At 37.6% G+C, this 13,865-nt stretch overlaps 1 protein-coding gene across 1 annotated transcript in view; it reads left to right on the forward strand.

Moving 5' to 3' along the window:
* The window catches only part of TRPM7 (transient receptor potential cation channel subfamily M member 7), a 1,848,525-nt gene that overhangs the window by 116,221 nt on the left and 1,718,439 nt on the right, over positions 1–13,865 (forward strand). The window contains exon 6 of the mRNA XM_044076371.1: positions 3,758–3,932. Within this exon, the coding sequence (XP_043932306.1) occupies positions 3,758–3,932 (175 nt within the window). The remainder of the gene's footprint in view (positions 1–3,757; positions 3,933–13,865) is intronic.

Here is a 13,865-nt window from a genome sequence, read left to right on the forward strand (position 1 = left end):
CTTCATCAATGACCTGCACAAAGCCCCCCCTAATCCAGAATATCATCCAATACCCCAATGATTCAACACTGACCTCCTCACAGTTACACAACAGGCCTTTACTTCTATCGAATCATGGCTTATTGATGCACAACTTATGCTAAACCCCCAAAAAATTAAACTTTTTTACTTTTTTCGACAAAACTACCCAGCATTGACTTCAAAATCCTGGCTAAAGATGGCAGAGAAACTGATCTAGTAAAAACAGCCAAACTACTTGGTATAACAATAGATGATAAACTCACATACGAACCACACATCCTAACTGCAATAAAGAAAACCCATTTCAAACTAGGTAAACTATATTGCCACAAACTCTACCTGGATAAATATACCAAAATAAAACTAGCCAATACCCTATTCATCCCCTCCCTTCTATATGGTAGTGCCATTTTTACTAATCTGCACACAACCCTTTGTAATAAATTACAATCCTGTTACAACAAAATAGCCAAATTCGCCTCCGGAAAACCACACCGCTTTCATCACTGTCATGCCATCACCGAGCTAAGATGGCTAGAGGTTTCCCACCATCTACAATACACCCAACTAACCTTATCCCACAAACTAATTTCTAAACCAAATGACTGCCCTGCCCTCAACTCAATCCTACAAACATACACCTCCACTAGAACACTAAGATCTTCCTATAAACTGATGCTTACTGTAACTAAACCCAACAAAAAAGCAGGACTTCTGTTCTCCCATACCATAGCTAGACTATGGAATAACCCTCCATCTGAAATAACCCAAATTGACCACCCAAAAACTTTTAAAGTTGCCCTAAAAACACATTATCTAGACAATCCATCATGCACCTGCCTCAGGAGCAAACCACCTTAAACAGTATATTTCCCCAAATATTAAAATGACAACATTTTTGCAAAATCCAGTCTACACATTTACTAGTGTATTCTTACTATACAGGATACTGTAATCTTACCAAAGGAAGTGCTGTTTCATATGGTTTACTATCAAAAACATGAAAATCACTTACGCGAACTGTGATTTCTGCGACAAATAACGTCAACTCATACATATTAATTAGGTTGTATGGTCGACGCAACAAAGTTGACAATTTCTGTTTATCTTAATGTGTAAATCTCCCATTGACAACCATGCTTTGAGTCCCAGCCCTGTGTATGTCCTTCTAAATGGACGTACACATGAATGTCGATATTCCGACCGTCGCTCCTACTATGTTCAAGGAGGAGGCTGTCGTGCAAGTAAATGTCGACATTTTGACTGTAAACCGTTTCATACTCCTTGCTTTTTTCTAATGATGTAACATTGCAACCAGTTGTAAATTTCTTTCTAGTTTCAGTTTAATGAAATCCTAAAAAAATGTAAATTGTAATATGTTTTTTTTCTCCCTGTTATATCTGTAATACTTTTAAATTGTATTTTAAATATAGTCTTTCTTTGTATTTGCTTGTGGAGCTTTTCTCCCCGGGCCTCCAATGAAAGTGGGTCTCTAACCCAGTGGACTTTCCCGGTCAACAAATGTTAATAAATACATTTTGAGGTTATTTGAAAAAGGATGTGTAACTGTTTTGACAGCTTGCATATCTGATGACCCTTCTTTCTCATCCATAAGATAATTTATTTATGGAAGACATTATCAGATGCTATAAGCATCTAGTCATCTGTGGTTAAAAACATTCAGAAACTAAGAAACATTTATTATTTTTTGCTTTCTTTTATCGTTTGTGTTATGAGTTTAACACTTGCTGTATGTTTTGTATCTTCACGTGTTAGAGTACTTTGTGTTATACTGCAAGTGTGCATGTCATTTGCACATTAACTTATTGGTAATCAGCTGAATCCAGAATAGCGTCATAAACTCTGAAGAGAATATTTCTAGTAATTTAACAGTAGAAATGTAGACCATAGATTCTCCCTGATATTTAAAAAGCCAGCAAGACACCTAGACTGGTGCAAATGTGTTGCTAAGCATTATAGTACTAGTGCCTCAGATTTGTACATTAAATATTGAATGAATGAAAGTGCAAAAGGAATGTAGAGGTGTCTTACATTTTGTGAAAAAGGAATAAAGTTGAAGTGTGGCAGTGCATAGTGCTCATCTAATAAAACAATTGCATAAAATTAAGGAATGCATAATGTATATTAATGTACCATATGTGTGTATATAAGTATTTAAAGTGCACTATGTTGTAGATTAAATGTGAATTAGGAGTCGTAAAGAAGATGAGGGTGTGATGTAGACACATAGCTTTGTGGATTTTGTCACTGTAAAAGAATGGCACATTCTTAATGTAGAGCTAGAGCAGTAAGTGTGGTATTACAGGAATGTTAAACTGCAAGGTAATCACCAGTGTTTATCTTACTTTATTTCAGCTGCTGACTTTCTACTTCTTTACTTCATCTTTCTCTTATAAGTCCAGTCAGGCTTAAACTAGCTACTACCTGCTTCAGTATGTTTCATATTTTCTTTTCTTTGCTGTAGCACTTCTTATGTGTATGTACTTCTAGTTGCAGCTGGTTTTGCGTTTATAATAAGATTTTGATTGCCACTTGTATATTTTTTTAGTCTTTTGTTTTCTTGTAATATTCTATTATTTCTGTATTTTATTATTCTTTGCACAGTTTTTGTATTTTATTATTCTTTGCACAGTTTTTGTTAATATTTAGTTTATCATTTGTAAATGTTTTTCTTAGAATAAAAATAAGACAGTTTGGGTGAACTAATGACGAATAAGAAATTTTATTGAGCCACCAAAGTGAAAGATTGCACTTTCATATACTAAGCTATTTTCAAAAGCTGTAGACCTCTTCAGGTCAATGCTGATGCCAGAGTAGCAGTGTTTTTTTAACTTCATTTCTAAATTGAACAATGCTAAGCTCAAGTTGCATTCTAGCAGTTTGAATAAAAGTAATGTTTTATCCCTCTAAGCTCAAAAATATGATGCACTAGTTAGTCAGGTTGTGAAGTGGAGGCAGAGGTGTCAGGGTCAGTCTGAGGTAGGGGGTGGGTGTGGAAGAGGAGCAAGGAATGGTGGAGGCCATGGGAACTGATTTTGACACCTGAATTTGGAAAGAAAAAAAATGTGGCTTGGTTGGGTGCATGGCTCTGCACTTTCACCTAGGTACTTGTCTTCATCAGATCAAATGATTGGAAAGGTGGACCCCTATGAGCGATGGAAAAATTGTATAGGTCTGTGTGAAGGGCATGGTATGAGTGATGAAAAGTCATTTTAGTAATAATAACAGTCACATCAACTACTTGGATGTGTGAGTATGCAGTCTGTGTTAAACTGAAATAATAGCACATATAGTACCAATTAGGTAAGCAGGCTATGTGAAAAGAGGGTAACAGTAAAAAGTCTGCAATCCCTTCCAAAATATGCAAACATTAACTGTATATAATCCATTAAAGCTGAAAATCAAACAGGATGGAAATAAGGTAGAAGGTGAGGAAGGCGTGGGATATTAAAAGGTGTTTTGAAAGTAAGTGTGAATTATAATAAACCTAGTGCATAGACCTCAAAGGCAAAAGCTGTTAAGGAGTAAACTCTTGAAAATATTAGCTCATCTTAGAAGTTGATAGTTGCCAGGAGGAGCATAGTAATTTTGTTTGGTCTGCCTTTTGATTGTGATACCACTCCCCCACCCCCAAAAAGAGCATTTATTCTTCAAGACAACAGATTGAACAGAATTATGTTGCTGTGTTCTAACCATTGTTATTGTTTACATATAGGGATTGGTCAAGGTGTACCAGTGGTGGCACTGATATTTGAAGGTGGCCCTAATGTAGTCCTTACAGTGCTGGAATATCTCCAGGAAGATCCCGCCGTACCAGTAGTTGTTTGTGAAGGAACTGGTCGTGCTGCTGACATACTGGCCTATGTCTATAAACAAACTGAAGAGGAAGGGTGAGGAAATGTGCTAGTGAAGAACAGAATACAAAGAATGGTTACTTCTTTAGCAGCAATTTAGTAAAATGTACATTGTGAAGAGTTTTTTTTAGATGTTAAATGCAATAACGACACTGAAAACAGAATGAGTTACAGAATGGATACATAAATATAGTTCATATAAGTGAAACATTGTTCACAGTACTTCAGATTATCTAAAGACAGCCATTTTAAATGCTGTAACATTAGTCAATGTCTTTGAAGCATGCACATTTAGTATGTGTCACTAAAAGTTGTTTAACCCTGAGATAGTCCGGCTAGGTAAGAAGGTGGCCAAGAAGTCTCAGCAGGACTCTTTAGCTTTCCAGCCTCCACCAGGCATCCATCTAGAAGTGTGTAATAACTCTGTAGGTCATTTGGCATCTATACTGGATTCCTCTGCTGTGACCCTATTGGAGACTGGCATGGATCTGTTTTTTTGCACATTCTCTGAGGCTTTGCAGGCATCTGCTCTGAACATGAAGGGGGAACCTCGGTTGATTATCTTGGAGAGTCCTAGAGGGATTCCACATATATTGGTCAGGGAGGAGGTTCCGGGTTCTGTTATTGAATCTCACCAAGGGTTGGAACCTCCAGTACTTGTTAGGGCTGATGTCCCTGCTAAGAAAAGACAAAAAAAGAAGCATGTTTCGGTCCATCCTAAGTATCCTCAAAGGGAATGGCAAGAGTTTACTTGGGGGGGGGGCTATGTTGATGGCGCTGAAGCCTCCTCAGGGGTTTTGGTGCCTATTTGGGTTTGTCATGATGCGTTATTCTTGGCTTCATCTCCAGTCTTTGCTTGAGAACATTAAATGTCAAGTTTTTGGGTGCTCCTCTGGATAATAAACATTTTTTTTGGGACTGCTACTGCTGCTGACCTGTTTGTCTCTTCAAGAGAAAGCAAAGGTCCTTAAGCATGCTTCATCTCAACTATCCTCCAATTTCCAGAGGAATTATCCTTCTAGATCTGGTTTTGTTCGCAGTCAACCCTGCCAGGCTTCCAAGGGCAGGAAGGTTGGTAGACTGGCCCCCTCTACTAAGGCTTCTTAGATTTCTGTGGTCCGGAAGCCTTCCTTTTTTGATAAGCCTGCTTCTCTTTGACAATCACCCCCACTTTAGACCAGGTTCCTTTGTCTTTTGACTTTCCTTTTGTATTCGAAATTGGCTTCTCATCACTTCAGACTCCTGGGTACTTTCTATCATCCATCAGAATTACTTCATGGTATAGAAGTCTCTTCCTCCTTTTTTGAGGATTCTTCAGCCTCCTCATGAAAAACGTCCTCATTTCCCAGAGGTCCTAGGGTTCCTGGAGAACCAAGGAACCATTCATCTTGCCCCTTAAAAGGAGGGTACTTGGAGACCTATTCTAGATATCTCTATAATCAACATCTTTCTCAAGGTCCCTTCTTTTCAAATGCTTAGTATTCAAATCCTGTTGCCTCTTTTACTACCCCAGGCTTGTATAGTGTCTTTGGATCAGAAGGATGCTTGCTTTTCATATTCCTATTCACCTTCTTTTCAGGAAGTTTTTACATTTCTCTGTTTCTTTCTTTTATTTCCAGTTCTGTGCTTTGCTCTTTGGCTTCTCTTCTGCCCCATTGGTATTCACAAGATGCCTAACTCCTTTGATTGCTTTCTGCAGGGTCCAAGGCATTCAGATTTTTCATTATCTTGATGACCTTTTGCTTCATGTGCCTTCAACCAATTGCCTGTTACTGGATCTAGAGTTCACAATCTCCGTTCTTTAAAGACTGGGGTTCACTATCAACTTTTCAAAAGTCCATCCTGACTCCCTCTCAGGATCATGTGTATCTGGGATGCAGGGTTAGGAGAGTTCCAATGCTGGCCTCTCTTCTATCTCCTAAAGTATTTTTATTGACAGCCTTCTTTCAGTCTTTTCTTCCTCTGACTGCCATGCCAGCCATAGAGTTTCTTTGTGCCCTGGGATTCATGGCCTTTTCTATTCCAGTGCTTCCTCTTGCCAGACTGCATATGTGGAAGCTTCAGTGGTACCTCAAGTCAGTTTAACTGCAGTATTGCTCCCCTTTGGATTTCAGTGTACCTCACCTTCCTTGTCTAAAGAAGGAATTTGAGTGCTGGATTCAACAGCTTGCTCTCAACCCAGGCCTACTCTTTCAGCCTCTAGTTCCTTCTCAAGAACTGTTCACTGATGACTCAGGGATGAGGGCTTCATTTGGTCACCTGAAAGTTCAGGGTCTCTGGCCTCCCATCAGAAGTCAGACCATGTCAAAGTCAAGGAGATAAGAGCTGTGATTCTGGCCTTTCAAGTTTTCACCTCATTTTCTCTCCAGGCCCCTTGAAGGTATACACAGACAACACTACAGGAGGCACTAAATCTTACCTTATCTGCAGGATAGCTTTTCAGGCTTGGGAGGAGACTGTCCACTGTCCTCCCTCCAACCCCCAGTTTGTTCTGATTTTTGTTTAGGATTCCTTTTTGGCTGAGGGCTTTCCCATTTCCTTATGCAATATTTTCCTTCTGGATGTGCATGGATTCCTTTGTCCTATGGAGACTGTTCTCTTTTGGGGCAATTAATTCTGAGTAACTGCATCCATACTTCACTTTTATGCCCTGTGTTATGTGTGGGGAGCATATGTGTGATGTAGAGCTCAGACACAATCATTAGGATTTGGTATACTAGCTGAACATTGGGCTGCCTTGGCCGGGAGATCTGTTAACTTTAAAAATCCTGCAACAGTGAAGAGAGGGACATCTACTGTTTATGGTAAGATTTTACACAACTGTACTTTCTCTTTTTATGCGAGGACACAGACAAGCATCCTCAGTGAAAGAAGTAGTTGGTTTGCTCCATCTTCAGTTCTGTTTTGCTAGAAGCATGTGGACAGTGCAGCAATAAGGCTTGCAGTTATGGAGTCAACCACAGAGCTTTTTGGATATTTCTATAAAAACATAAGTGCTCCTTTAAAGAAAATAATTTTATTTCACTTTCATTTAAAAATGTAATTTTTTTGTTTATATGTCTGCTGAAATTTTCAGCGAGTTGGCCTTTTTCCTGGAATATGCCTTTTTCAGGATTGAAAAGCCCTTGCGAGTTCACAAGTCATTTCCCATAAAAATTCACATTCTCAGTAGCTTATTTACTTAGGACAACATAAGGTAGCATTCCAAGTGGAGTTATCTGAAAAGCTTGCTCATCAAGCATGAGGTGTAAGCATTGAGTGGTATCAGCATGTCATTTTTTTTCTTTGAACAAGTATGAGTTTAAGAAGGTGCTTCATTTAGTCAACATAAAGTGTATATTTTATTTTGCTTCTCTCTCCAGGACTCTGCCCAGTGGCTGTACCTTCAGTCCTTTGACCCATTTGTTCCAGCAGAATGGGAGTCAGATATTCCTGGGTAGATAATAACCCAACAGTACATTCATTCCTACTTGATATTCCCATTCCCAGTGTGGTTTGTGTGGTAGGGATCAGGGCAGCTTACTACTTCTGGTGGATGGGTCGCAATCTACCGTGTCAGCTTGTAAACATCCCCTCCCAGTAGTGGCTCCACCCAAGCCCCCACAGTCTGTCACCCAAGGGAAAGTGTTTCTCTGTGTGCTGGTTTCTGTTTGGCAAATGCGCTAATGGCAATGTGTGCTAAGCTGACTGGGAATTCATTGGGGTGAATACAGTGTGTTCTTATTAGATGTCATCCATGTGGCAAGCCACATCCCTCCTCCGGTGTGAGCTAGCAGGCAGCAGCTGCTCATTCTTGCTCTCATTCTCCCTGGCTAGCTCCTACAGGCATCAGAGCCGCTAGTGGAACTTTATTTCCCTGCTGCATAGTCAGGGCTTTCTCTCCATATGTCTTGAAGGAGCTGGCTTTACATAATGTGCTGTTTTGAAGTAAAAAAAATAATAAACCAAAGCTTGGCTCAAACATTTGATACCTTGTTTGGTAGAAAATCCCAAAGGTAGTTAGGCCGACAGTATGCACTGTAATAAATCCCAGCCCCTCTTCAGTGTCTTTTCTATGCTCAGTCACAGTAGAAATTTCTCTTTAACTTAGAAACTCGCACACAGTGGGGATCTCTTGACCACTTCAGAATTCCCCAGCCTTAGTCATGCTCTCTGACTCTTCTCAAGTGTGCCATTTTCTGTGCACATTTCTTGGACACTTCTCTGCAAAGCAGTGGAACATTTGACTTCTCCAGTAGGTAGAGCCATTGTAGTCTCCAAGGTGAAATTGCTTTGTATGAGTTGCTATGCTATACAGACATACCTCTTTCTAGTTTGCCAGCCTACTCTGTATCTTTCTCTTAACACACTTTCTGTTAAAGACAGCAGGCCTGGCATACACAACCCAGCAGTAAGCAGTCCATTCTAAAGGCTGAACAGTCCCTATATATGTTTAGTAGTCCCCCCCCCCAATGTAGGACCACAATTCTAGCATTCTCAGGTGGAATGCAAGCCTGAGACACCACATCTACCTTTAGGTGACTATGGTTTGGACAGAATTGGATCTTGAACTTGTAAGGTTGAAGGGTCAATGTCCATATTGACCGTTTTATTTTGTAAACTTTCTGCCAAGTAGAACCATTGTGGAGTGGGGAGGGTCAGTAATTAATGTAAAATCTCTACCAAACAAATAGCGTTGTAGGGCATTGAGGGTCTTTTTCATGACAAGGCATTCCCTCTGTGTAGACAAATAATGTCTCTCATCATTGCTGAGTTTTGGTAACTGATGGGATGGCCATAGCAATCTGAAACCTGAGACAAGAGTGCACCTATGCCTACCTCAGAAGCATCTCTTAAAAATTACTTTTAAAAGTCTGGAGCACTTGATGTTGGTTCTGAACACAGCATATTCTTAGTTGTTGTAAGGCTTGTTCTACTTCATCTGTTTAACCTCCCAAGGGAGCCTTATTCTTGATATTGTCAGTCATGGGTACTCAGTAATCGCAAAACTAGGAATAATCATGAGCGGACAGGTGATCCGCTCTGGCGACCCCTAACCGGACCCCTAACCTAGTGCATCATATTGTGCGTTTCTTTGTAATTGGCATGGGCCATTTTTTTTCACTACTACAGTTTTCCCAGCATGTGGCAACACTGTCCTTCGCCTATTGCATAACCCAATTAGTAGGCTTCTGCCATGCCTAACTTGCACTTAGCTGGGTTGGCAATTAACCTAACTTAATGCTAGAAGTCGAAGGTGGCTTGAACATTTGTGGGTTGACTTTCTTGAACCTTTTTTTAACATCTTTAATAGGATGTACTTCTAAACATTGAAGTACACAAATTTCAAACAAATGATCAGTCATGAAAGATTGAAAGCCGAAACACTGAAAAAAATAAGAAAAATTACGCCTGGTATCACCACAGCTCTTCAAATTCACAATCTTTTATTAAAACAATTAATAGTTCAGCTCTATGGTATGTAAGCACTTTCGGGTTTCATCAAAAATTCAGTTCTCTTACTGCATTTAATAACTTGCTCACAGAAATATATTTATTATATTCATGATACACATATAAAAATATAAATGTTAAAAAAATATATACATAAATATATACATGTGTGTGTATATATATATATATATATATATATATATATATATATATATATATATATATATATATATATATATATATATATGTAAAATACCTATGTTCCATATACCAAGATACATATACATTTGTGTACTATCTGATGTTTCTCCTGAATATACAACAAATGTTTTAATAGTCTATCTCTTGGGAATAGTTTAATATACGTTTGTATAGTATTTGTAGGCTAATATTTCTCCTGAATATACAACTAATGTTTTAAAGGTCTATCTCTTAGGAATGGTTTAATAGAAACTCTGTCATTCAACCCCTTCCCTTTATCTGACTGCATCCTAATAATCCATTTAATTTCATGTTTTTCTATATGATTCTTAATATTACCTAGTCTCTTACTCCTATTAACTTGCTCTATTACTGTGAATTAAAATTTATGGCTTAGATCATTATCCGGTGTGTGCTTGGCCAAGGCATTTGTCTCATCCTCTTGATTAATGGCATAGATATGTTCCCTCACCCTTTCTCTTAAGGTTCTATTTGTTTTACCTATATAGTAGATTGTACATTTCTCACAGCTAGCTGAGTAGATGAGGTCTCTAGATTTACAGTCCGCATAGTGTTTAAAAACATAAGTCCTACCATTCTTTAGATGTGTGAAGCTATTAGAACCAGACATATAACAGCACTGGTTGCAACTCCTACAAGGAAAGGTTCCATGTCTGCTAGATACCACTCTACTTATATTATTTTCTTCATAGCAAAGTAGCCTTTTTAGGGATTTGCTGTTGCTGTAGCTATACCTGGAGTTAAGGCCAACAATATTAAGTATCTCTTCACTAGTGGTCAAGATTGCCCAGTTTTTCATTATTACTCCATTTGCCATTTTATTATTATTATAATATGAAATATTCATCCTTATTTGGTCATTGGTGTGGGTCATTTGCATATCTGTTTGTGTTGATATTGCTGCATTAATATCTCTTTTTCTAAAATAAGGTCTTCCTTTTCCTTGTCTATCTACCTTATTCATATATTTCAATATCTCAGCTTCTTGTTTGGAATATCCCCTTGAAGCAAATTCGTCACTAAGGAGATTCAATGTTTGTTCACATACAGTATCATCACTAGTTAAGTTGGATATTCTCCTTCCTCGATTAATTACTATATTCTGATAAATATGCTTTGGGTGCATACTTGTTCGGTGGAGCAAACCATTCTTCCTGCAACTCTTTCTATATAGTCTAATTGTAAATCTACCATTTTCTTTCTTTATAAATACATCTAGGAACTCAATTCCTGTTGTAGACCATTTTCCTTCAAATTTCAGGAAGTTAGTGGTTTTATTTAAATATTCAGTGAATGCGTGCAGATCAGCCACGCTCCCTTCCCATAAGAAAAAAATATCATCCACAAATCTCTTATAGTATTTAATTTTACTTCGATATTCTGTGTCTAGTATGTACACTTTCTCCCACTGAGCCATAACCAAATTTGCATACAAGTATGCACAAGGTGTTCCCATAGCAACCCCCTTTTTTGTAGATAGTACTCTTTATCCTACATAAAGACATTTGTTCTCTAAAACTAACTCCAACAACAACATACATCTCATTCTAATCAAGCTTGTCATATTACTTGTACATAGCACTTGCCTTAAAAATTCAAGGCCTTCTTCATTAGGTATCATCGTAAATAAGGATTTCACATCTAAGGTTACCAGCCAAATATTTGATAAATCCATCATGTCATGTGTGTAGTCTGACATGCTCTTAAGAAATTCTTGAGTGCCCCTAGTTATTGTATTAATAGTTTGTATTATTTCCTTAAGCTGTTTTTCTATAAATATCGAAAGTGGCTCTGTTAGCCAGCCTTTACTAGAGACTATGGGTCTCATCTTGGGGTTATGTATGTCTTTATGAATTTTTGGTAGACCTCTAAAAATGGGTATGGTAGGTAACTCAACTAAAAAATACTTCTATAATTCATGGTCAATTACTTCACACATCAATAGATCATATAGGTTGCTATGCATATTACTAATTATTTTACTTAATTGTATGCCATTTATTAATTGATAGGTATAATTATTTAGCATTGATCGATTCACATTTTCATAGTAGCATTTTTCAAGAACTACAATAGCTCCGCCTTTATCTGCTGGTCTTATAACTATCTGATCATTGTTACTTAGACTAACTAGTGCTTCACGTTCATTCTTATCTAAGTTAAAAAAAGTTATGTGAATTATTATGTTTCCTCTCATTAGACATCTGTATGAAGTCTCTTTCACACGCCTGTTCAAATGCTTCTAGAAGTGGCTGCATGTTAGGTATAAGCACACTTGGTTTTTTAAACAAAAACTGTCTATTTGTATTACCATCTTTATACAACATTTTTAAAGCCACATTTCTTACAAACGTTTTAATTTCAAGAATAAAGTCAGTAACATCAGTTCCTTTAGGTGGTATAAAAGATAGCCCTCTATTTAAAAGTGACTTCTCAGAGTCTTTCAATTCATATTTAGACAGGTTAACAATTAGCTCTGATTCACTTGCCTTTGTATTTTGTTCTGCAGCAATGTATGTTCTTCTGATACCTTCCGATTTCTGCTGCCCCTGTTTGGTGTCCATTTTCTCTGGTCTCGAATTGATAGAGGGAATTAGTGAAAAAACGATTCCAAGACAGGTTCCATTGCCTTTTGTTTTCTTCTGGCATCTCTTGTTGTAGAGGATGAGTCAGTCAAATTAATGACATTCAATCGCTCATTCTCTACGTCCGCATTATCAGTCAATTGATTCTCCAGCATCAGGGACCCCACTCTTCTCACATGGTTACTTGAGCTAGATGCTTGTATCCTATCTGTCCCATTATAGGACACTCGCTGTTGCAGATGTGTAATTTCTATTTCTCTGCTGCCCTGCATATTGATTTCCATGTTGTCATCTCCGTTTTCATATCTCCGCTTCTTGTAGACTTGAAAGGGAGCATTGGTCGATTTAACTTTCCTTGATTGGTTCCCATGAGAGAGTTGGTTCGAATACAGGGTCGCTATTGGTTCTCTTGCTTCCCTTCGGCACTGAAATCCTTAAGGTCACGTTCAAATTTTTTCTTTTTATCCAGAAGCAGTCTGCGGTCTAAAATAGTTATGTGTGATGATACATCGTCATGAAACACTATTAAATCCCTTTCTGTTGTTTGCAATGTTATTTCAGTTGTTAGGACCGTTATTTCGTGATTAATGTCACTTTCAATTTTTATAAACTGTTGGATAAGTAGCTTCATATAGTGTCAATGTTAAGTTGTTGCCATTTGGTTAAAAGTTTTGGATACAGACTGCCATATGTAGGCATCTTTAGAATTCTGAGTCCCCTTGGAATAACATGGAAGCATAAACACGCCTCCATGTGTTTCCATTGCCATTGCACATTTTTTAATTTGACCACTAAACTCTCCATTTTACTTGTCAGTTGCAGGATATTGATAGTATGTGCATTATGATGTTCATTTTCATTGGCATTTAACAGTTCAGTTCTATGAAACTGCAGTAACACATTGGTTTCTGCTTTTAACAAACTGTTGAAAGCTTCATTAACATTGGCAGTCTTATTACTTTCAGGTGGTGTATCAAGGTAAGGAGCATTTCCTTCAGCCATGTCCCTTTCACTTGCCAAATAATCACAGTACTATTCAGGAATCCAAGAGGCAGCTACGAGGACAAAGATACCTTCAGCGTCAGCAGCTAAAATTGTATATCCAAGAAAAAATACGCCTGGTATCACCACAGCTCTTCAAATTCACGGTCTTTTATTAAAACAATTAGTAGTTCAGCTTTATGGTATGTAAGCGCTTTCGGGTACTCCACAAACCCTTCATTAGACATATTCAGTAACATTTCTCATAATTTAAATATAAAAAAGGCACCAAAAAGTTCTTAAACCCAATTAATTAAATACATACCGGATCTAAGCCATAAATTTAAATTCACAGTAATAGAGTAAGTTAATAGGAGTAAGAGACTAGGTAATATTAAGAATCACACAGAACAACATGGAATTTAAATGGATAATTAGGATGCAGTCAGATAAAGGGAAGGGGTTGAATGACAGAGTTTCTATTAAACCATCCTAGGAGATAGACCTTTAAAACATTAGTTGTATATTCAGGAGAAATATTAGCCTATAAATAATATACAGACGTATATTAAACCATTCCTAAGAGATAGACCTTTAAAACATTAGTTGTATATTCAGGAGAAATATTAGCCTATACATAATATACAAACGTATATTAAACTATTCCTAAGATATAGACTATTAAAACATTAGTTGTATATTCAGGAGAAACATCAGATAGTACACAAATGTATATGTATTTTGATAT

Source organism: Protopterus annectens, chromosome 7.part0 (assembly GCF_019279795.1).
Source record: "Protopterus annectens isolate FY-2018-M chromosome 7.part0, PAN1.0, whole genome shotgun sequence".
Classification (NCBI taxonomy): domain Eukaryota; kingdom Metazoa; phylum Chordata; order Ceratodontiformes; family Protopteridae; genus Protopterus; species Protopterus annectens.